General features: G+C 40.4%; 1 protein-coding gene across 2 annotated transcripts in view; it reads right to left on the bottom strand.

The window, feature by feature from the left end:
- Positions 1-26,207, bottom strand: part of Ppargc1a (PPARG coactivator 1 alpha) — a 655,952-nt gene that overhangs the window by 101,921 nt on the left and 527,824 nt on the right. The window contains exon 1 of one of the 2 annotated variants that reach the window (XM_087584411.1): positions 5,761-5,856. The exons of the other annotated variant lie outside the window; for it this stretch is intronic. Within the exon in view, the coding sequence (XP_087440537.1) occupies positions 5,761-5,796 (36 nt within the window). The 5' untranslated portion in view covers positions 5,797-5,856. Of the gene's footprint in view, positions 1-5,760; positions 5,857-26,207 lie in introns of those variants that run through there. 2 annotated transcript variants of the gene reach the window in all.

Below are 26,207 nucleotides of genomic sequence, written 5' to 3'. Positions count from 1 at the left end.
AAATGGAAGCTTGACTATGTACCAATTAAACCTATTATTCCTGTAGCTTCCCAGGTCTTTCCTTCCAATGTGTGGCTGCTGATTATTTTGACCATAAGGAATATAAGAGAAGGAATAGCAAAAGGAAAGCCAAGGCTGGAGGGTTCAGGTGATGTCCTGGAAGCTCAAGTCTATCTGTTAATATTGTGGTCCTTAGCTCAGCTCAAAGTAGAATAAAGCACAAATGGACAGGGCCTCAGTTCTCCCGTGGCAGAGTCACTAGCCAGCCATATGACTTTGGGTAGTTCATTCACTGATGTTGGGCCTCAGTCACTTTATCTTTCAACAAAGATAGGTTCAGTTATATCTAAAATGACTCCCTGCCAGGTCTAAAATACCATGAGGTGACCACCTTGACAGAAGTAAACAAATCAGGAAGACTTTTGCACAAGGTGAACACAAACGTCTGAAGTCCTAGGTTCTGGGGTCAGTGATAATAGGTAAGTTCTGTGCCAGTTTGCAGTAGAGAGAACAGCTTCCTTTCTTTCCTTCTTATGGGGATTTAATTACTGACTGTTCTAGAAAAAGAACTCAAAAGAACTGATGCTTCTCACGTTGTAAATCACATGGCTTATGTCACATGAAAAAACACAGCCACTGTTTGCACAGTAAGTCTAAAAACCACACAATGGGTATGGTACTGGCTGTTTACTTACATCTGCATAGAGACAGAATATAATGTACCAACGTGTGATTTCGTTTTTAAAAGATAAGAAAGCAGTGTTACAGAAAGAAGGTTGAAGAAAGAAACTGAATCCTAAGGTTAAGATTTTGTAAAAATATAAATAAATGAGTTTTGTAGCATTTAATCAGAATTTGAAGCAACCCTCTTGTTTGTTAATATCAAAGTCATGCTTCTTAAATAAAAATCTTGTTGTATTGAATAAAAGAATCCCATGTGAATTTGTGGGGAGAGGATCAGGTAAGACTGTTGTAGAGTGCAATGGAAGAAAAGTCATATACCTGAATATTAGCACAAAACTATTAGAACATGTGTTAATGTCTAATGGGGGACATAGTGAAGGATAGATGGTTGATGGGTCCTAGGAATTATGGCTTTCTTCTTCAAGTACTTTCTCTGTGCATTCAATTCATTTTAGCAAGTGGTATACTTCAACATCCTCTATTGTTACCCGCTGAAATGCTATCTTCAAGGAATAGCCAATTAGCACTTTAACTTCTCTACCAAAGATTTGGAGAGGAGGTAATGGTGACAGGAGACTAGGAAGGGAACTGGTTAAGTCATAAACCTCGGTTGGGACAATGCCTTGCTGCAGCACCAGCTAGCTCTAAGCCAACACTATGTCCTAGCATAACTTCATAATTTGCTGCAACCAAAGAAAAGGAGCAGTGAAACAACGAGCTTACGGGTGTTTAAGTCCGGTGTCTGCTAATCAGCCTGTGAAAGGGTCTGATGAGATTTTCCATGTTGAACAACCTGTATTTTCTGCCTTTCTGTAAAGGCTCCAGGTCATGCTTTGTGCAAGCTGTTAAACAGGTTGGTTGTTCCTTCACCACCTTTCACAAGGAAAGTCTCTACTCTCAACATAGAACTTCTTATATCTTCCGTACTCTTAGATTTGTTTCCATAAAGAGCACCTAAAAATAGGCCACACCTAACCTTTCCCACAGCTTCACTAAGCACCAGGTAGACAGTCCAACCTGGAGCTCTGCTGTGGGTATTTTCAGCCTGTGTGCTCTTTGTCTCCTTTAAAGCATCACCTAGGGCCCTGTCATATATAAGAACCTTGAGCTTTTCCCAGTGGTTTGCTGGAATGTGTCATGGGCTGACACCTTCTGAGAACTATTTCTCAGCTGTGTTATGTTACTTTTAAGACTATCAAATCCCCTAAACTTTTAAAATAATAACCAATGGTAAATAAACCTACTCCTCCTATTTTCTTCTATTTTGAATATTATGATTTGATTATTAAGACTCAAACACTTGAAAAGTTGAAAATAAATTTCACATACCCCAAAGTACACATTTGCCATGAATATAATGCACAGTAAAGGCAGACACACACACACACACACACACACACACACACACACACTCACAAAACTACAATCCCCATGATTCCATTTCAATAAGACATCAAAATGGATGACTAACCCATGCAGCTGAAGGGCAGAATTGGCTCCACTTGGTGGCAGCTGGAGGAGGTGGCCCAACAGCAAGAATGCACAGGGGAAACTCTACATGGTCTCCTTTTGCTGACCAGTCTGGTTACTTGGGTGTCATTAATTAGGAGAAATGAATGGACCTCAACCCTTTTGATGAGGGTTGACTTCGTAGTCCAGCAGCATAGAATTAAATACATTGAGAAGGAAAGGACAGTAATATTTCTATGCCACCATGCTTAAAATTTGGTTTGCTTTCTGTTAGTAAAAAATTCAAATTTGAACTTGCCTTCTTAGGTCATTAAACCACTCAGAAAACTAGGAGTAAGATAGAGACTCAAGAAACAGAAAAAGCCTTATGTCTGGGGTTGGTTTGTTCGACCTTGGACAAACCACTTAACTTCCTAAATCTTCGTTTGTTTTATGTTGCTGTTGTCTGTTTACAAATGTGACAAAGTGTTATACGTAGGTATTTCTTCAGTAACAAAAAGAAGAATTTTTTCAAATCAAACATTTTAGTTCAATCAAACTTTGGCTCAAAATTCATTGTTAAAGGGTGACATTTGACATAGTTTGAATATGTGTTCTCCTCCCTAGAAATAGCCCAGGGAATAATACTTCATAGATCTGTGAGCTCTCAAATAAGTGCCAGCATCATCCATGCACATCCCAATGTAGATATCTATTTGACATGGTTGGCACTAGGGTTAAATAAGGTATGTATTGGTCCTGTGACTAACACACACATGTAATCAATAATAATACCTATTATTCACATACAAATATCTGAAAAATCAGTTTAATATCAAGCAAAAGTAGAGTTTGACTTTTGTTTTGTTTCCTTATCTAAATGAAAAAGAGGAAAGAAAGCAAGAAGGGATGCATGAAGCTGCAGAAGAGAGCCCCAGCCAAACTGGTGTTTACATCCTGTCTTAAACTGACTTTCTCTGAACGCCTCAGGAACACGGTTGATAAGCATGCCCAATGCCTGCTGAAAGAAAGGGAAAACAAAACAAAGCAAAAACAAAACAAACAAACAAACATAAAAAAAATAGCCCTTGTATTTTCCTTAAAGATATAAGTGCTAAAATATTTGATTGGGAAACCTGACCTGGCTCTTCCTCTGAAAAGACCATTTGTTTCCAACTATCAAGCAGGTCACAAAAATATTTGCATCCAAAGACTTTCAAGAACTTTAACAGTATGAAGCAACCGTAGGAAGCATAAAAACTGACAACAGCTTATGCATTTGCCAATGTGGGAGCCTCAAGAACATCATGGCACGTGAATCACACACAGAAAGCAGGTAGGGAAGCAAAGCCAGGGTATCAGAACAATGCAGTGCCAAGTCAGTTTTGCCCCCAGGAGACTATCACCTAGGCTGTCTCCACATTCACGCTGGTGGGGAACCTCTTATCAATCACACAGTTACTTTTGCAATTGATAAAGTGACACAAGCAGGGTCTTATTATATTTTCTTTTCCATGTTGTGAGCTTTAACTTTTCAAGATTGAAATATTCCATAAAATGTGCCTATGATTTCCATCTCAGTATAAGGAACGGAATGTGAATTATCTTATTAATAATTTATAGATTACATGTTGATAAAATATTTTGGATGTACCCTGTTAAATAAAAGATCTTATTAAAATTAAATTTATCTCTTTGAAAGGCAGTTACCACAAATTTTTAAATTACATGTGTGATGTGTATATTCCTCTTCAAAAGTGCAAGCCCTTTATTTAGTCTTCAGCTTATAACAGAGATGAAAAATCAAATCAGTGAATTATGGGAATAGGGACTTGGGGGATGAAAAGGAACAGCTGAGCATGGCCACAGTATCATTGCACAACTCCAGGGCGCGCCACACCTATTAGCCTCAGAAGACTCATCCCCAACACTGCTCAGTGCTTGAATGAGCCTGTATTAAATGCTACATAATCTATCCTTTCTCAAAATCATTAGGAATCCCTTCAACAATATCCCTGGGGCAAGCCTATAAATCTTTTCGGCACCTTCCGCACCTTTTTCAAAATACATACATAATAATGAGATGCAAATGTGAAAGCTTTTACCCAGTATCCTGAAAGTTCCGTAGAAACCAGAACTGATCCTGTTATAAAACTGTTCAGTTGCAGAAGATGGTCAAAGCTCACGAAGTGCACACAGGGTGGGATATACACAGCTTTTGTGTTTTTCACAGGCTATCATTCTCTCTAATTATAAAACACACCGGCCTCTCTCTGCCAAGGTGGGGTGTGCCTGTGTGAAGACTGTTGCTACATCCATAATATAGCGTTAGTTTTTTATGCCAAAAATGATTCAGTAAACAGAGTTATGCTAGTCTACTATTTCATATTCGGTAGTCAAATTAATCTCTGAGCAGTACTGGCATTAATTCAACTTGATGTCTGTACTTAGGATTTCACATAGGTGCCTTCATCCAATTCTTCTCAACTAATAAAACCTTAATTCATGGTAATATATTTATTTCTAGTTGAGTTCATGTTGAAGAGTGTGGTACTTTACAGAAAACTAATTAATATCAATCATATATTATAACACTTGTAATGGTTCAGGGGGGAAATTCTACACGAGAGGTGAGATTAGATGAACGGAGGGGTCTTAGTCCATCCTATTTACTCTATTTTTAGGACTTGAACATAAGACCCAAAGCATCATTTCAGACATAAATTTAATTGAAATTGTACATCATAGGAAAGCTGGGACTTTCATTAAGAACCCTGGGACTGGTCCCTAAGACATTGATCTGACAAGGCCCAAGAATGTAACTCATACCCTCAGACTATTTTTCCTACGTATTTTGTGTAATAGCTGTATAATTTGCAAGTTGGTAGAGATATTCAAATTCAGATTCATGGCACTATTAAAATAATAAACTACTCCACTAATGGCAAGCCTTTTGCAATTGTGGGCAACGATTCTATATTTATGCAGTGTTTGAGTAATGATGATGGTATCATATTTCCTGAGATTGGTCATACAGTCAGCAGGAGACCTTAAGTGTGAGACTCTGACTATGACATAAATGGTACCCCCTGGAGTCATGCAATATAGTGGCCCTCACATCTCTTTGAGGAGTTATATTTAAAAGATCTAATTCTTTCCATCCACAAAAAGCTGAAATGCTGAGTTATACACTTTAAACAAACAAACAAAAACCTAAGAACAAACTAAACCAAAATGCAATATATTGCCTCAAATGCACACTAATTTTCAGTCTTTCTAGCTTACAGAATTCATTTGCTCTGTAACAATTTCTTTATACTCATTAAAAAAATGCTGTACTGCAGTTCAATCTCTTTTTGTCTCTTCAGAAAAAAATAAATAAATAAAGGCTGGGGGTTGGGGGTGGAGTTATCCTGGTGGAGAATACTTGAGTACCATGCATGATGCTCTAGGATCATATCCTCCTACTGCAAAACAACAACAACAATAATAATAACATGCACCTAAAATATCCTGATCTTACGTCACCTTTTAAAAAGTGTCCTTGTCATTAGATATGAGACAAATCCCTGCCTCAGAGCAACATAGTTGGTCTGAGGTGTGGAGAGAATGCCTCCTGTTACTCACTTTCAAAGTTGAATCCATGGATGACAAACCCGACATCCATATCACTCGTTCTATTGTGGTGCAGATCCTTCTCTGACCAGTCCAGAGAGGACTCACAACAGGGTCCTGCAACCAGCTACGTTTTAATTCACTCGAGCTCAGTGACGTGGGAGGGCACCTGGGAGTCACTGCTCAATGAATTCCACAATAGGACACAAATGTGAAACCCGATCCCGGGCAGACATGGACGTAAGAGCAAATATGTACAGTATCATGTGCTTTCCAACAGCCCGAGTCTCGAGGGAGCTCTCTGACATCAGCAGCGGAGACAGGTGGTTCCCTTTCCAACTGTGGAAAATAAAACCCTCGTACAGAGGCGCTAGGTAAATATAGCAGTACTGTAATTTTTCCTTGGTACACTCTCCCTGTGATTTCTATCCTGTGGCGATACTTCATCCAGTTAAATCCCAGGACATCCTACCACACCGGCAAAAGGAGCGAACATTTGCAAAGAGGTTCATCTGGGCATTTAAAGAGGCTGCTGAGAGCTCTGTTTTTGATACTCTAGTTGTTAAAAGTAGAACTTTCCTCCCGTCTTTACTCAGAATACCTTGTCAAGAGCTGTCTGAGCCTCTGCTTGACAAGTCACCCTTTGTTCCCTGTTATTAATACAACCCAACAAAATAACAGACAAGAGTCGGGGCATCTTAAAATCACGTGCAAAGCTCAGGTCAGTACCGATCATAGCCAGTTTGAGTCTGCAAGCTTAGATCAGCTGAGATGTACTAAGCCCTTTGTGGTCACAACTATTTGCTTTTGAATTTAAGAATTACTAGCAGAATGGTGCCCTGTAATGTGTATATAAAATTACTTAATTCAGCTTCTATTTCCCTTTCTCAACGTAGATACTTTTACACAGTGACAGCCGCTGGCTCTTGAAGCATTCTACTTTTTGTTGTATCTCCTTAGAAACACAAGTCTTGTTCCCTGGCAGCAGCGGTGCTAAGTGCTATGCCACATGCCCAAACTAGTTCTCCCTGGCAGCTTTAATTCACAGTAAGTGGCATGAAAAGAGGTCAGCCCTCCTCAGAAAACACTCAGAGTTCTTTTCGGCTGCAGAATCTATTTCAGAAAGCCACGCTCCCTGGCATGTAAAGAGTGATTTCCCATTTGGAAATTCTGGCCATAACTATTGACAACTTTAAGGAATGGCCCAAAAAGGGGTAAACACAGAGAAACAATCCTTGTTTCAACTTCTGGTCCGAAGTTTCCATGAATCCAGGAGACAAAAAAAAATCACAAGTTATGCTTCACTCTTCTCCCCTCAAATAACACCTCCATCTACAAACTACTTATGGAACGTATTCCTGATTTGGTTTGCTTTGCAGAGGTGCTCATTCAGTGCTCTACGCAATAATGCCACCTTAATCCTAGACCTTTCCATGGTAGCCTACAGCTATCATAAGTCTAAAGTAGGGAAAATGACTTCCAGAATGGTTGTACCAGTTTGCTATCCCACCAACAATGGAGGAGTGCTCCTCTTTCTCCACATCCTCACCTGAGTTTTTGATCTTAGCCATTCTGTCTGGTGTGAGGTGAAATCTCAGGGTTGTTTTGATTTGCATTCCCTGATGACTAAGGATGTTGAACATTTCTTTAGGTGCTTCTCAGCCATTCGGTATTCCTCTAAGAAAATATTCATTATTCTGATTTTGTAAAGAATTTTTCTATGCTTTATGAACTAGGCAGCAAACAGTACAAACAAAAAAAGAATGGGAAATGAGGCAAGGTTCCCTTCTGTGAACTCACCCTACAGTGTTCCAACAACCAAGTCTTCCTTATTTTGTTTTGGGTTTTGTTGTTGGTGGTGGTGTTGGTGGTGTTGGTGGTGTTGGTGGTGCTGGTGGTGGTGGTGGTGGGGGTGGTGGTGGTGGTGGTGGTGGTGGTGTGTGTGTGTGTGTATGTGCACGCGCTCATAGTTCCCGGTCTTTTTGGCTGTACAGTAAATTTAATAGTAAGAAAGAAACAATGCTTGGTGGTTTGGGGAATATGTACCAAACACTATGCTGAGTAGTTATACAGATTTTCCCATTCAATCCTTACGCTGACAATAGATAGGACACTCTTGTTCTTCTGACTCTAAGGATAAGCTTGCCGAAGTTTACTAAATGTAAGAAACTTTCATGAGAATGGACAAATGGATCGTGGAAGAAATGATGCTCTCCGTAAGTTCTGTCTCATTCTGTCTTGCTCTTATAACCAGGCTATGCAGAAAAAGAACCTTTCTTTCTGGCCAACAGTCATATAAGTTAGGCACCTAAAAATGCCTCATAAATCAGGAAGAATCCACAGCTTTGGGTTGAGGAAGAAAATAAATTCACCACACATATGAACAGAAAATGCCAGGAATATTGAGAATATGCAGAATTCCAAGAACGCCACCTGGACATGGCACCTCGTTTTGATTAAAGGAAGTCTTACTGCAAGTGTCTACAAGTTTGATCTCGAATAGCATTTAAAGGGATGCACCTTTCTTTGCAGATCAACCTCTACTGTGAACCTGGAGTGTTTGATCCAGACCATTGAAGTATACTCCCAAAGGAAACAAAGGAGGAATAATGTCTCATTTCAAGTGTGGTGACTCTAAATAATGGGCAAAGTAAAATACATATATCTACACTTTATGGCAAACCATCTTGAAGATGTTTTCCATGCTACAAATACAGTCTTCTACAAGCCTACTCAGCAAAGTGCCTCCAATGTATCATCTAGTCTTAAGTAGATCTCAATAAATAGATCCCTGCTGCCTTTCACCATCAATGGCAGAATCATTTTCCAATAGCTAGTTCATCTCTGTTTGGAAATGCAGTCAGATATGGAAATTTCAAAAAATTGGGGGCTACTCAAAATCCTTTGTAGTGGTCTTTCAAAGACAGGGAGCTAAGATGTATGGCTTCTAATCTCCCCTGACTTAGAAAATATTTGATTTAAAAGAAAAAGAAATGGGGAGGGGGAAAAAGACTGAATATAGGCTGTTGTGAATACTTTTAATCCCGGCACTCAAGGAGTCTCTCTGTGAATTCCAAGCCAAGCAAGGCTAAATATAGTGAGAGCCTCACACACACACACACACACACACACACACACACATTAAACACACTTGCCCCCAGTAAACCAGGTTTGTGGGACTATGGCTTAAGTTTTACAGCTATTACAGCTAAGAGCCAAAGCATCTGGTAGACATCATCCAGTGAGTCCAAAGCAAATGTCCCAGAAAACAAAACTGTCAGATATCCTCACTCCTTCTCTGCCTACAGTAGCAAAGGCAATGTGAGATAGTCTGTGGCAATATGTATGTGTCAATTAGACCTGAAAACCCACAGTCACTATCACTACCACACCTAACAACCCTAACTGAATAAATTATGGTGTAACTCAGTGAGAAAGGAAGCAGAATGTTTTCAATTGTAATATCTGAGATCGAATGTGAACAATATGACTTTTCAAAGAAGAAACTCGGTCACTTCGGGTCCAGTAAGCTGACCACACATCCATATATACTAATTACACCACTAAGGAGAAGCTCTTCAAAGTGGTTTCAAAACCAGATGGATTCAAAGTGTGATCTTGACCACACGCCTAGCCAGAGCACCGGAGACACAATAGAAACATGGATTCTCTTTGCCCATACTACCTCAATGAAGCCCTTGAACTAATCTCTGAGCCTCAGCTTTCTTATAAGTAAGAGTTAATATCTACTGAGTCATAGAAACCATTCTCAGAGCTCCTGGCATGCAGCAGGCCCTTCTCCACTCCCATTTTTTTTATCCCTGGTTCAAGGTGCTTAGCTCCAACAAGGTCTGTGTCACCTTTTACTCAGGGAACTTTATAATAAAATAAATGTCTGTACTTCCAATTCCATATGTGATTGGTACTGACAAAAATAACATGAGCTGCAAACTGTGACCCATAGTCTCTTCTGGCTACCTTACACAGAGAAGGCAGAGAAGTTCAAACAGTGGTTGGAGCACTCCAATGTATCATCTAGTCTTAAGTAGATCTCAATGAATAGATGTTCCTGTCATCGACAGGTGTATAAGAGATAGGCAAAAGATATGCATTGAAAACAATGCTGACAACCTTACAAAGAAAATGAAATACAGTATTTGAACCACAACTGCTTTGTTGTGGAAGTTTATAAAAGCCCATACGCAAAGAGACAGTGCAAAATGCTGCTAAGTAGAACTCTGAAAGAACTCAGGGCGATGTCACATGTTTTGGTGTTGCATGTCCTTTTGGGCATTCACAGGAACAGCCATCAAAGATGAGATATTTTAAAAATGAAAAAACAAAACTCCCCAAGCAGGTGAATTTCTTGCTCCAAGAGAAAACATAATAGTTAGGCAGCTCAGAGGCACTGAAGTTTTCTTAGAATGGCTACATCACAAAGCTACTCTGTAAGTAGCCAGAACAGGAAATAGTAAAATAAAAAAGACATGTATGCGAATGGTTTATCGTTTCAAAGCACTATCAGTGCCAGGCACCTTTAGTAAGGCGGTGGGGAACAGAAAGGTAAACACCATCCCGCTTGGAAAACTAACCACAAGGAATCTGTCTCTTTAACCCATGTCTGCAGCCGTTATTTATAGCCCCAGACTGTAACTTTAGATGTGTCAAAGGTGGCAGAATGAACTTCCTTCTCCCTCACATGAACTCTGCATGCTATAGGTTCAAAATTTCATATCTAGAGTGCCAGAGGCCAAGACATATTCTGGAGATCAGGATGTTTGTCTTTTCTTCATATTTCAGAGTATTTGCATCCATATAGTAAGATATATTGAGAATGAGACACATATCAAAACATCAAATTTATTTATGGTTCATTACAAAGCTTAGCTGTAACTTCATAGAATAGTTTCACTGCATTTGAGTTTTGATAGCAAGAGGTTGGGAGTAAAGGGTATTTTTTTAATTTATGGTTTTCATGTGACACTTAAAAGCTGTGTTTTGGAGTTGGCAGAATGGGAATGCTTAACCTGTGAATATGAACTGTTTGGGCTTCTTTCCCTGCAAAGACAGAGGAAATTGGTCCAAAAATTTCAATTAAGCTCAACATTTTTGATAAAAAGACTTCATTGCAAAGCAAACATAAACAAACACATACACACACACACACACACACACACACACACACATACATGTACACAGACATGCAAACACACACCAAAAAAATTCTCCCCTATGTAGTCCACATATGTAGGACTATATCTACTGCAAATACTTAGGTCACAATTCTATAAGAATGTGGTGATACACTTCAAAAGTTAGCCTAGCATCATACCAGGTGCCTAGCTTGTGTAAGATTTTATGAGTATCTTAATGAAAGCTCTTATAGTCTTAGAGTTGGACACCAAATCAATCAAATTACCCACAGGTGACTACAACAATAGTGAGTGTGTTGTGGGAGCAAGGGTGGGGAATCAGTTAAAAGCTTGAAAATAGATTTAATTAATCTCATAAATATATCCAAGCCCACAAAGATATTTATAGATACCTGCCTCATGTGTAATTCAAAATATAAAGTAGACTCATTCCTAAATTATGCATATGTACAGACACTCAGTGACGTAATCTCCATCATATTAGTTGTATGAGTGGTTGCTTTAAAAGATCTAATAGAATGAATAGTCTTTCAAAGCAAAAATGTTGGTCCCCTACTTTGCAGGGTGCCCAATCACTTGATTAGTGTGGTATTGAGTAATCCCTGTGTGGATGCCAACAAGCAAGTAAAGAAAAACAGCAGTGGCTTGCCAGAGCCTTAGCCGTCCATTCATGGGTCCTCTGCTCCAAGGTCTAGGATCCAAAAAAAAAAAAAAAGGTTGTAAGAGGCATGCTTGGCTGGACAAATGACATGAAGATATTCCTGGTTATTGGCGAGCTAATGGAGACAGAGCGTACTGAGACCCTGAGAAAGATGCCAGACAGAAGAAGGACAGATAATAAGGTAGCAGAGCAGACAGTTTCTTTGATGTGAGGGGAAACTAGGTTGCGATGCTGCTTCCTAGCTCTGGATGATTCAAGGAACTTAAAGACTTTGAGATGATGCCACCGTCCACATGAGTATTCAAGTATCAGACACTGGTTGGCCCCACACAGACATTTGGTAAATATTTCTTCTCCTCATACTAAGGGAGCTAAAAAAGCAAGTGTTCGGATCACAGCTGATGAATTGTACAAGGTCAGGGGTTGCTGGTAATACAAATACAAAGAAAATAGGAGAGGGAGCAGGGAAGGAGGAGAGAGAGGAAGGTAAGAGGGGAGGGGTGTTGATTTTTAACAAGAAGGTGGTTATAGCCACAAACATGATTTCACTGTGGAAATCAGTGTTTAGCCAGAAAATGTAAGGAAATCATTAGACAACCAGATATATAAAGCAGAGAGCTACTTAAAAGAGAAACGCATAGCTGTGTCTAATCTAACTTAGAATGTCCACCATGAATCTGCTACTGTTCTAAAGGCTTTATAGATGCAGGACCTATAAGGACACCTATTGTTATCCCTCCTTTATCAAGTGGAGACAGATACTGAGAGTTCACGTCATTTACATAAAGGCTCAAAGGACTTAAGCAAGAAGGTTGAGCTTGGTCCTGGGTGGCCTGATTACAGAGTGTATGTCTCTGAGAGGGCACTCATTTTCCAACTACCTGCCTCCCTTCTACCACCTGTTGATGGCTTAGATTTTTAACTGCTTAAACTTCTGGGAAATGCTCAAAGTAAACGTTGAGCAAGACCTAGCTCCTAGTCTCAGGGAATCCACAGTCTTAACAGAAACAATAGAATCTTTGATTCTGGAACCACAGAGGAATCCAAAAGACACTGTGAATGGAATGCAAACATTTGAGAGATCCCAGGCTGCCTAGAGGAGATGGGAGGGCGAGATGCTATTATCAGGAAAAAAATGATTTCTCCTTCTTCTTCTCCTACTTTGAAACCATTCTAAATATTAGCATATTAGGGGAAGCAACTGCCTTGCATTTTGAATCATCCAAACAATGGTATTATCTACTAATCTTATTTATAAGTCTAAACAAAATGCAGTCTAGCCCATGAGGCATTTAGAATCTTAAGTAGACCACATTCTAGACACAAATCATTCGAAAGTCCAGCCCCACATTTTGCAGCTTGACCCAAGATCCTAAAGAGACAGACATGATATACAAACACAGTCATGGTATTATTATATGATGCCACCTTCTCCCAGTTAGTTATCTGATGATCTTAATGAACCAGAAGTCTTAAGACTCTCTGCTGTTAATTATTGATGAATCAAAATAAACCATCACACATTAAAGCAATAAATGTATCAAGCTATAATCATAATATTTCACATACATGTATCAACTATATTAACTATATATGTATAAACTTGAGAACATATCACAGTCAAAGGAAAATTGCCTTGATTGAGAGCTATAGAATTTACAACAATGCACCTTAACTTCATCAAAAATACATATCAAAGAGTCCATTCCATTGTATGATGAATAAACCCAATATAATTATTGTGGTAATGATTTTAATATGATAGCTGCATTACTAAGTCTTCATCATACATGTAATACATAATTTTAACTGTGCACAGGAAGTTACACAACACATCTACAGAACATCTTCTCATGGCTAAAACTAAAAAATACCTATTCATATAATGTGGTGAGGAGGAGATAGGGTTTCACTTTGTAGCCCAGGCTATCTTTGCACTGATAGAATTCTTTCAGCCTTAGTCTTCCAAGTGCTGATATCACAGATATGGGCTACAATGAGCAGAAAAACCAATAGTCCTGTTTTTAAGAACTGTAATCTTGAGAGCGACTCCGGATTTGCCTGTCACCCAACATACCAGTTATGAACTGAGTAACCATAAAATAGGAAAGAGAAGTGCAATCTTAAAAAGGTCCCTAAAATTAATCTGGAAAAGTTTTAGAGAGATACTCAATATTAGAGATATTAAAGAAAAAACAAACTCTACCTTTAAATTTACATGTATGAGTATTTTGCCTGCACCATTTGCACACAGAGCTAATGGAGGCCAGAAGAGAACCTCAGGAACCTGGAAGTAGGATTACACAGGGTTGAAAGTTGCTGTATGGGTGCTGGGAACTAAACCAGGTCCTCTGCAAAAACAGAAAGCTCTCTTAACTGCTAAGCCATGTCTCTAGCCCCAAGAAATCAATTTCTAAGCAATAAAGTTTATTAGAAAAGATCAAGAAAAAAAGAATTCTAGGTGGGAAAAACCAAATTTTCAAAAGAAGGTTCTCTATACTCAGAGTGCAGCCTGGCAGCACAGGGCCTTAGTCCTGATGTCTGATATTGACCTCAGCGACCTCCATGCAGCTTCAGACAGGTGACAGGCTCTCTCTGAGACACTTTCCTTACATCTAAAGTAAGAGTCACAAGCCCCATTATTTTTCTTCTAAAATAACAACAAAAGACTGCAGAAGAGGCATGTATCTGTCCATGTGTCCACTCTACTGACAGGCATCTCACACCCTCCCCACTCCACAGAGAGGACCACTCTCCTCATTGTAAGGATACAGAGGAAAGTCTCACCTTTGGGGCATGCACAGGTTAGTACAGGAGCAGGTGAATAAGGAAGTCCAGTCATATCAGTAGAATGTACTGGAGTAAAACCAGTCATGGAATTCTGGGAAGGGCCAGGGAATGAACGCCTCACCTCTTTTAGCAGTGAAAGCTGTCCTCCTGTACCATTTAGTTCTTATCTGATGCCATTACAAAGCTCAACTCTGGCTAAGCCCTATGCTCTGCCCTGAAAGTAATCAAAAGATTCACGGTAGAATACTAATTCTGGTTAGCTCTTTAGTAATAAGCATCTCCTTGATAGTATATCAGGTATTTTCTTAAGCTATGTATATTCATCTACTTTTTATATACTAAAGAATTGGGTCGTTATTTCCACACCTTTCCCTCTAAGACCATCGTACAGATATAAACTCATGTATTTGCTTTTCGGACACTCATTGAGCACCTACTGTCCACAAAAGGATCTCTGCTTGGCACCAAGTTAAGCAACAAATAATGCCTGTCCTTAAATATAGAGAGGAGACAAACAGATTCACAACCATCCATAATTTCAGAATGTCTGACACCACAAAGACCAAGTCCTGTATACAGAAAATCCACCTCCCAGACTTGCCAAAATCATGAGAATATAACTTTGAACATAACCATCTGGAATGAGTTTGGAGTGCCTCATCTGACCGTGATAAAAGGAAAGTAACCAGGGACTGGTGCTGTTAAAATATAAGATACTGTCAAAATCAGACTTATAATCCAGAATATGTCCTTTGTGAATACATGCTTGACCACATTAACTGTTCTTCAGAGTGGTTGATCCTTTTTTTTTTTTTTTTTTTTTTTTTAGCTTCCAGAATGTCAGTCAAAACCATCTTGATTTCTATTCAGGCCAGTGTCGTAGCATGAGACACTGTTTCTAGACTTCTCTTTGCAAAAGGAAAAAAAAATTGAGCCCTACAACAGGAGATGTGGGCATAAATATCTCGCATTATTGATAAATAGCATGTACTTGTCATCAATTAGCAGGAGTACATATTGCAGCAATTTCAAAATGAAGCCTTATAAATAACTGTAGTTTTAATTACTCTGGAAAACTACAACATCTATTAGGATTCATGACTCCTGCCAAGAGTCACGCAGGTCCTAGAAAGTTCCACAGTTCTTAAAAAAGGTCAAGGTAACTAAGGAACAAACATTTCACTATCGTTCAAAAAAAATACCTTTAAGTGCAGGTGTGTATAAATATGCCAGTATTTTCACATGTATGTGGGATCTGTGTGCATACTGTGGAAGACAAAGGTCAACCTTGGACATTATTGTTCAGGAGATTGTGCACTATAGCTTTTAAGAAAGGATGTCTACTGGAATCTGAGGGTTGTTGCAAGGCCAGTTGACCTGTAAGCTCCAGACATTTTCCTGTATCCCTCTCTCCATCACAAGCATTTCCAGCATTTTTACAAGGGTGCTGGAGATGTAATTTAAATATTCTTACTTGCATGGAAAGCACTTTTTATTGACTGAACAACCACACCCAAGCACAATATTTTAGTATCTTAAAGGGAAAATGACATTTCAGTTCTACAAAGTCAAGTTTAAGCCTTCCTGGAGGTGAGTTTTAAAAAGGGCTCTCGTGTGCTAACCTATGGATGTGGATCTACCATTCATGTGTGAAAGAGTCAGGAAAGGAGGGAAAAGACAGCATGGGTGAAAAAAAAAGGTCACTGGGGCTGAAGGAGAACAGGGTGTCTTGTTTCTTTCATACTTTACATAAATTCCATTTTTAATAGAATGTTTAATAATTGTGTCTTATGCACTGTAGAAAGAGGTCAGTGATAGAACATTTGTACAGCAAAAATCCTGAGCACCATGGAAATAAACAGAATTACAGAACTGGGGATGTAGCTCTGTGGTAGAGCACTTGCCTAGTATGTATGAGCCCTTGAATTCCATGACCTCCCACACACAAAAGAAGAAAATAATGTATTGTAACAGCCAATCAGAGTGGAAGTTGGAGTTTCATACAAAGTTAAATATGGGAAACAAGAAAATAAGTATACATACCCAACATACCAAAACAACAGCAACAACAAACAGATCAATCTGCTTAAAAGGAGGAGGCATTCATGTTGCATATGGGTATACATTGGTGTATACCCAGAATGCACTGCAACTTTATAACTAACTTCTGTGTACAGCTTTGAGTTCCCTGGAAATTTGAATGAAAACTAAAGTGTGTTGGTTTGAGTAAATATTTTATCCTAAAAAAAGGAAACAGGCCTTCCCTGTGCTCCTAAATTGATGTCATCCTTACTGAGTGCCTGGGCATTGGTATCTCTCTGTCCTCCTGTATTTTTCATGGCACCATGTATCAATATCTTAAATTGTGTATATTTCTGTTGTTTTTCTCTTGTTCTTCTGAAATACACAGTTAAAAAGGACACAGGTCTATACTTTTGTGTCTTACTTTATCACAAGCTCCTAGAATTGTTTCTTTAAAATGGTATGTGAGAGACAAGTAGGGAGAGAGCTAGAGAGCAAAAGCAAGGGAGTGGGGGAGGGTTGAATGAGAGAGAAGGAAAAAAGAAAAGGGGGAAGAGTTGAAAGGAGGAAAAGAGTGAAGGATGGAGAGGGGAAAAAGAAAGAGGGGAGAAAGATTTTACTCTCAGTTTGAATTCCAAGAGAAATATAGCCTGAAATCTTATTTTTTTAAAAAAAAAAGTTACATCAGGCTGTGAGGTTACACTAGAGTGGGGAGATTAAAGCCTGATAATCAATCTAGCCATCAAATAAAAAGTAAATGCAATGTAGAGTGTGTGAAGAATAGAAGTCACAAAAATCAAGAGCTACCACACTCTCCCTTCTATCAAGCAACATAATGGACACAAAGCTTCCAAATGCTGGAGTCGGTGCTGTGACCCACCTTTAAGTCCAGCCTCTGACACATAAACTCTGTGACCTCTGAAATTTTCTATAGCCTCTCTGTGCTTTGAAGTTCATCTGTAGAGTGTGGGATAAATGTTAGTACATCTACCAAAGGATGCTGTGAGAATTAAATGAACTTTATATGTCATTTATCTAAAACATTGCCAGGCTGTGAGGACAATTGTTACCAGTTAATCTGAACTCCTGATCCTCACTCTCCACAGGTTAGTTTTGAATATGAAGTGAAGTTAAATAAATAAAGAAGCTGAGTTTTTCAACTGTTGACTTTATCATTTCTGTTTGCTTTCTTTTTATGGAAATAGAATGTGCTCATCAAAAGAGTTTTAGAAAACTCAGAAATAGAGAAATAAGAAAATAAGATTCCTCTGTATTCCAAAGATGAGATGATATGAGCACTATTATTAATTTTTATAACTTACATATTTCTTTCTATGCCATAAACATATGCACGCATGCTTTTAAAAATATCATCTTCAAATAATCGGACACACATGATACACTACTGTTCCACCTGTTCTTTTATAAATTTACTGTGGGTAGCAAGCATTTGGCATTATGACTGCTAGTTCCCTGTTGTATGAGCCACCTTAATTTACTTAGCCAGCACTCCATTTATACACAGCTGGGTTGCCCCCAGTTTGTAAACTACAGAGTAATATGCAAATGTAACACGTCATCATCCACATTTCTAAGGTAAGCATCTAGATGTTATTATTAAATCCTTCACCTTCACCTTTCCAGACATGACCTCTTCTACTGTTTCATCGATGTCCCCAGAAGGGATGCTTTCATTTCATTATATTCGCACTATTTTAAAAACGCGACCTTTAGGAGTCCCTATTCGAGTGCATGAACTATGAACTTCTGAATGGGAATGAGAAGAAAGAACTGAGATCTATTTCCAGGAGCTGGTTCTCAAGGCAAAGATGGCCCTTTCCCTTTGCCCAGGCTACCTCACCCACCTTTGCTCACAGACTGTCATCATTCGACAATTGCTGCCCTTTCCCATTGAATCTGTGAATGGCCTTGGAGTTCATTTTTGACAATGAACTTCAAGTACCCATTTTGAAACTGGAATGGATGAAGCATAAAATGTTGGTTGGCTGACCCCAAATTGAAGTTATAAAGAAAATCAAAGATGATGCCTAGAAGTGCTCACTGAGTTAGGCCTAGGGAAGAGACACATGCTGTAAGTGGCAGGCTTGGGGGATATATTGATCAGCACCACAGTCCCTCTACAGATAGGGATCCTTGAGACTGAGAATAACACCTCATCTTTCTCTTCAGTACAATTCTACAGGAGCAGAGACACTTAAGAAACGATCTTTAGTGCTTGAGAAGGTGAAATATAAGACCAAAATACCAGATCACATCTATTTTACAATCTCATTGATTAATAGCTGAAATTAAAAGTGCCAATCTATTCTCTGTAAATAAAGAGAATAGGGTAGAATAGAGTCAGATATGGGAGTACATGAAAGTAAGTAAGTTAGAATGGTTACTCTTTTTAACAATAAATTTCTCTATTAATTAGTGTCACAGCTTACAACAAACATACGTGGCAGGAACCGGAAGACCCTGCTGATACAATCTTATGGGAGAAGGGAGTTTATGAGTGGAGATATATTGCAGATATATTACTTCCTGGCTCAGGTCCCAGCATGAGCTGGATGGATTCGCTTGAAAACTCTGGCCTTTCCCCTTTTCAAGGCTACAATTAACTTCTCTACGAGTTTCACTCACTCAACAAATGTTTACTGCATGACCAATATATCCCAGACACTGCAGTAAGTGCTGGCTTTGGGGGAGTCCAACAGGACAAAAAATAATTGAAAGGCAAAGTGTATTATCTATAAATATCTCAGGCCTCTCAACAATGGTTCATCGTTAAAGCTAGGGTTCTATCACCCGACCCAAGAAGGAATTTTTATCCCAATATGGAGGGTAGTGGCAAATAATTTCATTATCTCCTGCCTATCTCCTGCATGTTCTATTTCATACTGGCTAATGGAAAGTGTGTGTGTGTGTGTGTGTGTGTGTGTGTGTGTGTGTGTATGTGTGTGTGTGTTACAAGAGATAGACAGTGAGAAACTGACTTCAAGAAATGTACTGAAGTCAGTGAGTAAGCTGTCATGAATAGAACACACGGTGAGTGGGCGAAGTTCTAATACCTGCTACTCCTATCCATTTTTCATACTGACCCTGCTTCTCCATCCTTTCCTGGTAATACTATGTAACTCCACTCTTCTAGCTCCTCGGGACTCATTTTAGGCTCTGTCTGCTTTATAAATCACAGGCCAACGTGGTGCATAATCAAGGCTTCTCCTCTCCACTGCACATCAGCTCATACCTGGTTTTCATATCGCACCTTGCCCTTCTCTAATTCCTCCACTTTAAATGTCCTACACTCCACAGAAACAAACCATAAATCTCCTTCAGAGGATCAGCCTTACAATCCATTCTTTTGAGTGTAGTACGTATAGTACCCAGCACCCAGCTAGCAACATGAAAGATACTCAACCAACACACTTCATATGAATGTACCAGGAGAAGACCTGCCTAGAGCCAAAATGCCTAATTACATATGACCGTTTTCTGTTTACCGTGTGCATGGACTTTCATTTAAAAAAAGAAAAGGCATCCAAATACATCGTACTTCCCTTCCCCTATCCCTAGAGATGTCTTGATAAAAATCTCTGAGGTGCAAATAAAACTACTGTTCAGTAACACCTCCTATCGTAGAGAAAACCGCTTTACCAAAGACTCTTGGAGTTTTGGTCTCTTTGTTTTGAAAAAAAATATTTTTTTTCTTCAAAATGAGGTGAGGTAAATTGTAAATTCCCTTGAGAAACGGTTTAGCTGCTGCTTACTCACTCTTGTAAGTTCTCAATAGATGAATGGTCATTCTCTCCTCATGCTTCAAGTCATTTTTAAAAAATGTAACCCTTTTTACTAATAGAAAATGGGATTTGAGTGTAAGGATAGCCCTTACATAAAATATTTTTATTGACAGAACACTCTCCCCTTCCCACGCACGGACAAAGTATCCTAGCAGAGAACACACAGGGAGAAAGGGAGACAAAGAAAGTGTCCCCGAGAGTTGGATTCAATGGGGAGAATGCAGACAGCATTCTAAAGGTTCACGCTGATAAAAGAGCCGGGTATGATGCTGCAAGGGAATCTCGGATATCCATGTAGACAGTAGGGAGAGGGAAGCAGGGTGACCCAGTGGAGGAGGAAAGGCTAAGAAAAGAACAAAGATTCAAAAGGCTGATGTGCTCTTTGACCCTAGAAGTCCACATAAGATCAAATGTAAATGAAATCACTACAGAGACTGTAATTTTTAACTCAGCAAGAAGAGTAGTATGCATAAAGAAATTCTATCCCAATCTGTCAAGAGCAACCTATTGATTTGAAAAGATAAAACACGAAATGTTCAAAGGAACATCATAAATATAATGGTATGGGTTAAGATCAAGTGCAGAAACGTACCCCCAGTGGGACATATTCTGCTGTAGCTAGCGATGAGCTAACTCTGAGCCTAGTAGAGCCTGGCCAGGAAAGGTGCCTCTGGCTGCTCTAAGTTGTTCGAAATTTTAAAAGGACGACAGTGGAAGCAAGGCTCAGGTCTGTATTAGCCCGCAGAATAGTAATCTGCTTATGCTGTTAGTCAAGACTTCTCCACTGTACAAAACATGGCATGACAAGCCGCCTGTAAATGCAGTTTGGGAGCTGGACCTCAGGAGAGGGCGAGCCAAGCTTCCTGCCCCTGGGTGACTGGCATCAGGCCCAGTCCCTAGACAAAGCAAAGCTGATTTTTTTCCTCCCAAATCCTACTTTTTCTATAAAGAACACTAAAATGATCCATCTTGCCTTTCTATTTCCTTCCTCAACTTTCCCCCACCTGTCTCCCTAAATCCCAACCTTCCACCAGAAAAAATAAATAAATAAGGGGAAGTTTTACTGTAATTCTTTGATGTGGTCTCTCCTATCTCTCCACAGTTATCACTCAGCTTCCAGATGCCTCCTTCCTGTTTGCCCTGATATTGAAATGACTCAGGCTCCTGTTTGGAAGCAGAACCATTCCTCCCATTCTTCAAACCAGTCCAAGCCACAGGGAACCTGTCCTGACCAGTGCTTACTCTCCCAGAGTTACCACCTACAGGGTCAGCCTGGGCTGGCCCACAGTAAACAGCAGGGCCCCAGCTGAAAGTGTGAAACAGGCTGAAGTGATGAGGCCCAGGTTCTTCCATTAAAAAGGGTAAGGAATCCCGCTGTCACCACACCCTGCCACACCAATTTTCTCAAAGGGAAACGAGTGGATTTCCACAACTTGGAAAGGGGAAAGAGTTGGTTCCATGACTTGAGCACTGCAGGGTGAACAATCCCTGTCTCCCACACTTGCACCATTCTTCTGAGGAATGAGGCTGACTTTGATTCTCCAGATTACATCTACAATTAAACTCTTCAAGACTTTGTACCCTGGGAAAATAGTAAACAAGTCAACTCTTGTCCTCAGATAACCGTGTGTGTGTGTGTGTGTGTGTGTGTGTGTGTGTGTGTGTGTGTGTGTGTGTGTAGGAGGGGTGTGTGTAAAGAATTCAAATGAATGAGAAGGATTCTTCACCACCCCTAAGACTTTTCACAGAGAATGCATGTGGGTGAAACACCTTGTAATTTTAAATACTGCTTCTTCCTGGTTCTCCAGATCTCAGCCTGAGTCAGGCGTGGGATTTGATTTGGCTGCCTTTACATGTGAAGGCACCGGGGTGCTAAGCAGTCCATCACGTGAGGCCCCCAGGCACACTGAATGCCACCCTGTTTGACATTTCACTGGCAAAGGCAGAACAGTCTGAAAAGGCTCCCATAGCACCAGGAGCAGGCAGGTGGGAGGGGGAGGGGCTCCCACTAAACACTCTTCCTAAGAGGCTGTCCTAGACTGAATTGGGCATGGCACGGTGAGCAGATGGGGGTAACTGATGCTTGTCAGGTACACACTCTGAGATTCAGTTAGTGGAAGAGAGGCAATTATTTGGGGTCAGTTTTCAAGAGAGAGAAGGAAAGAGAGATACAATATGAAAAGGAAAAAAATTGTAGGGTTGAAAGTAAAATAGGGCATTCACCTAAATCAAGTCTCACTGCTGGTTTCCAAATTATAGTATGGTGCTAAAAATGTCAGAGAGCGCAGGGGCTGGGATTCATTCATTCATTCATTCATTCATTCAGCCTGCATGTGCTTGGGGAATATGCATGGTGTTCATCAAACCTGCCCTTGTGCCAGTAGGTGAGCAGAGCAAAGAAGTGATTCCCAGATAACCAGAGATGGATTTTGACCTTATGGAATTTGCAGCCTGATAGGAGACACGGGATACAGAGAGTACACAGGCACCAAAGATCCTTTGGAACGAGGTACAAATGCTAGGCACGCTGGAATCAGCCCTCTAGAGGACTGGGTTTGTGGCACTCCATCTGAAATTGAGTTCTGCTGGAGAAAAGTACATCACTGGGCTTAGGTATCCACAAGAAGATGGGGAGCCCTCCACAACCCATCACATCAACAAGGGAACATCTCTTAAGCAACTCCACTTTCTTGCCAAAATATGCAGGTCCACACCTATGTGTGGCCTGAATTTCTATAACTATCAAGGGTTCCCCATTCCTTTCCCCAGTAAGTGGAGGGAAGTAGATGCTCCCACATAATAGCTAAGCTTCCAGTTTAATTTTTTTCCTGTGTCATGTTTTAAAAGGAGCAGTTTTATGATTCTGTGAGGACTTTTTCTTATCGTCATTTCTATAACATTAGAAATCACAAGCTGATTTTCAATGGTCCACTCTAAGTCTCTGGGCCTCTGAGTGGGTGAGGTGAAGATTTTGCCAGCTTTTGGGGGTCATTTTTTTCTGACAGATACAATGGAATGCTTCGGTGAAAACCTCCCAACTCATTTTTCCTCTGTGAATGAACAGAAAGCATCCCGTGGCCAAGGAGGGACAAGTATTGTGCCCCACGGGGGCCTGCTGGCTGCTGGGACTTCGCCATTACTGAGCCTACTCTGGCCTCCACACACAATTTACTAACGTTTGTGCTGTCTCATGGCAGGGTGATTTATCACTGACAACTCCTTGCCACTTCAGCTGGGGGCCACTGCAGTGGGGCAAGGTTCAAGGAAGTTGGCCGAAACCGAAGCAGACATTTTATCAGCTAACTATTGCATTTTCTGGTTCTTGACTTTTTCCCAGGAGCTTTGGGTTTTCATTTCGCTCACCGCCTTTAACTCCGCCGGCGCTGTTCAGGGCCAGGGTATTTTCTCAGAAAATAGCAGTGCTTCCCGTACGCTAGGGTGAAATGGTTTGCTTGCTTTGTTGAAGACTGTCAAGGCGCCTTAGCTCTAACACCTGTGGTTTGGAGAGTAGAAGACTCATCCCTGAAGGCTGGGCAGGGAGACTGAAGGGTGGCATTGAGTCACCAGCCTTTTGTGTATACAAGCCAGAAGAGGGAACTGAGGCAGGAAGCTGAAAGTGGGACTCATCCATTCAACAGGAACCCGGTTCCAGTGTGTGAGGTTCATAAGCCTTTACTTGCTCAATTGCTCAGGCTTCTGGCCATTTACTCATGCATTTGACAAATGGGTGCCTAGTAAGTAAAGGATTGCTGGATACGGCTGAGGAAAGCAAACCAGCCAATGAGCATTGGCTATGCCTCTCAACCCTGGCGGCGCGGACATACTTGGCTGACCAATATATTTGATACCAAAAAAAAAAAAAGTCTTATAAAAGCACGTCAAAATAGGGAGAAATAGGAAGAAAGGAAGGAAGTTAGAAATGGGCGAGGGAGGGTGCCTTGAACTGTCCGTATTTTAAACAGATTCCAGGCATGCTCTTCGTTAAACTGAAATGAAATTTTAACTTGATTTACTCAAGGGGTAGAGGGCCGTCATTTGCTCTTTCTCCAAAAGGAAATACCTCTCAAAACAGTTTATTTTCAAAACCACCCTTCAGCCTCTCTCCTTCACTTCCACTCCTACATCCATGCTTTCTTCCTGTTTTGATTCTTCTTCCTCTTTGAAAGGACCACAGGGCAGAATACAAAGAGCCCTCAGCCACATTCTTCCCACCGCTGGCTAAACTCCCATCTCACTAAAGAGAGGCCCTTTCTTTACCCAGGAAGCCGGCTCAATTCCATTTCCATGCTGGCTCAGTTCTGGCCCCTCCTGGGCACAGGTAGAAATGATACCTAGGTGTATGGGCTCACTCGCAGAGGAAGAGAGTCTTTCATGACAGGCCGAATGGACCAGCCAGCCTATCTTATCACACGACAAAACAGATGAGACACTCCTAAATTTCTCCTCCATACTTCCTGTTGGCAGATACTTTCTCTTTGGAGATGTCCCAAGCCATTTTCAGGTACTGGAGTCTGGAGGAAGGACAGTTCACTGAGTGTTCATAAGGTGTCCACATGTCCAAAGCCCAAAGTAAAGTCTGTGGCCTTATATCTCAGAAAGGACTCCCAAGTCAGAGGCTCTGGGACACTCTCTTCTGTATACACAGACTTCTGTGCAGGACCATGCCCAGGAAGGACCAATTGATTCATGGGGTTCCTCGCTGTAGTTCTTTCCCTCCTGATACCATCAGAGTGTACAGGGGATGTACAACTCTCAGGTTGAACACAAAGCTCTCATCTAATACCCCTGCCCTGTTTGCCTCCAAACACCACACAGAAAGAGGGCGCTCTCTCCCTGTTTCTTATCTTTTATGGAACCATGGATGTGAGCCTGGTGTGTAAGACCAGAACATGTCAACTTCAAACAAAGCACATTATGTTTTTGACAGGACAGGCAATCTGAAAGATGGAAAGGCTGAAATCACAAACCTCCAAGTGTCCTCAGAAGAAATCAAAAAGTGACATTTTCTCCGACTACAATACAGAGCGAGAAAGACTAAATATAAAAGCATTTCCTTTTTTAATTAACTTTTCCTCAAAATCCTCTACATATGAGGGTGATCTCTCACTGACCCTTTGTCGACTGGAGGAAACAATTATTTTGGTCACTGAAAGGGCCATGTTTACCAATGAACTGTCATTATCAATCAGTCTAGGTTTCCCTGGACTAAATAAAAAAAATCAACAGGAGAATAAATCGGTAAGCGAATAAATTGTCTGCACACCAATCCCCGCAGGCCATGTGTTTATAAGTCAACAGCTTAAAATGAAAACATCTGACGAAGGTAATACACCTGCTAGAGGAGCATAAAACACCAAACCCAATGGTAAAATAGAAAGATTAGAAAACCTTTTAAAGACACCATCAAAGCAAACTATTAAATGAATACATCTGCTCGGTGCTAGACTCTGGTTTATAAGTGCCACTCAAAATGAAAGAGATTTAGGACAAACATTTCATAAAAGGATATGAAAGGCCATGAAAAGAACATGTCTGGAGGATGATGAGAGGAAATGGAATGGATTCAGTTAAAAAGAAGAATTGACCTCAAGCTTCGAGCCCAGGACTCGAATGGAAGGGTTTATGGTTCTAGTTTTCACTGGAAGAGGAAAGACAGCACAATCATTTCTCTCGTCCCACTTTATATTTTGGTTTTAGTCTACAGCCAAAGGGGAGTGTGCGATCAGGATAGTGCTGGGTAGCTTACCTGCAGTGAGATCTATTAGTAAAAAGAACGAAAATAAGTCGATTTAAATTGATAGAAAGGAAAAGAAACCTTCTGTCAAGGTTAGCTCCTATAAAAACCAACACCTACTAAGTGACCACAGAAGCAGGGGGAGGGACTGGGGCTCACTGAGCATGCTTGTGTCTCCCCCTGACACAATTTGTTTTTCATTGTGGTCTGTTTTCCTGTTTGTCTTTCCAGCCTCGCTAGATTATTAGTGTCTTGTCCCTTAATTGCCAGTGTTCCCTGAAATGCAATACTTCCCT

This window comes from Rattus norvegicus, chromosome 14, assembly GCF_021556685.1.
Source record: "Rattus norvegicus strain SHRSP/BbbUtx chromosome 14, alternate assembly SHRSP_T2T, whole genome shotgun sequence".
NCBI lineage: Eukaryota > Metazoa > Chordata > Mammalia > Rodentia > Muridae > Rattus > Rattus norvegicus.
Note: the sequence above shows the minus strand (reverse complement) of the source record. Positions and strands in the feature narration are given on the sequence as shown.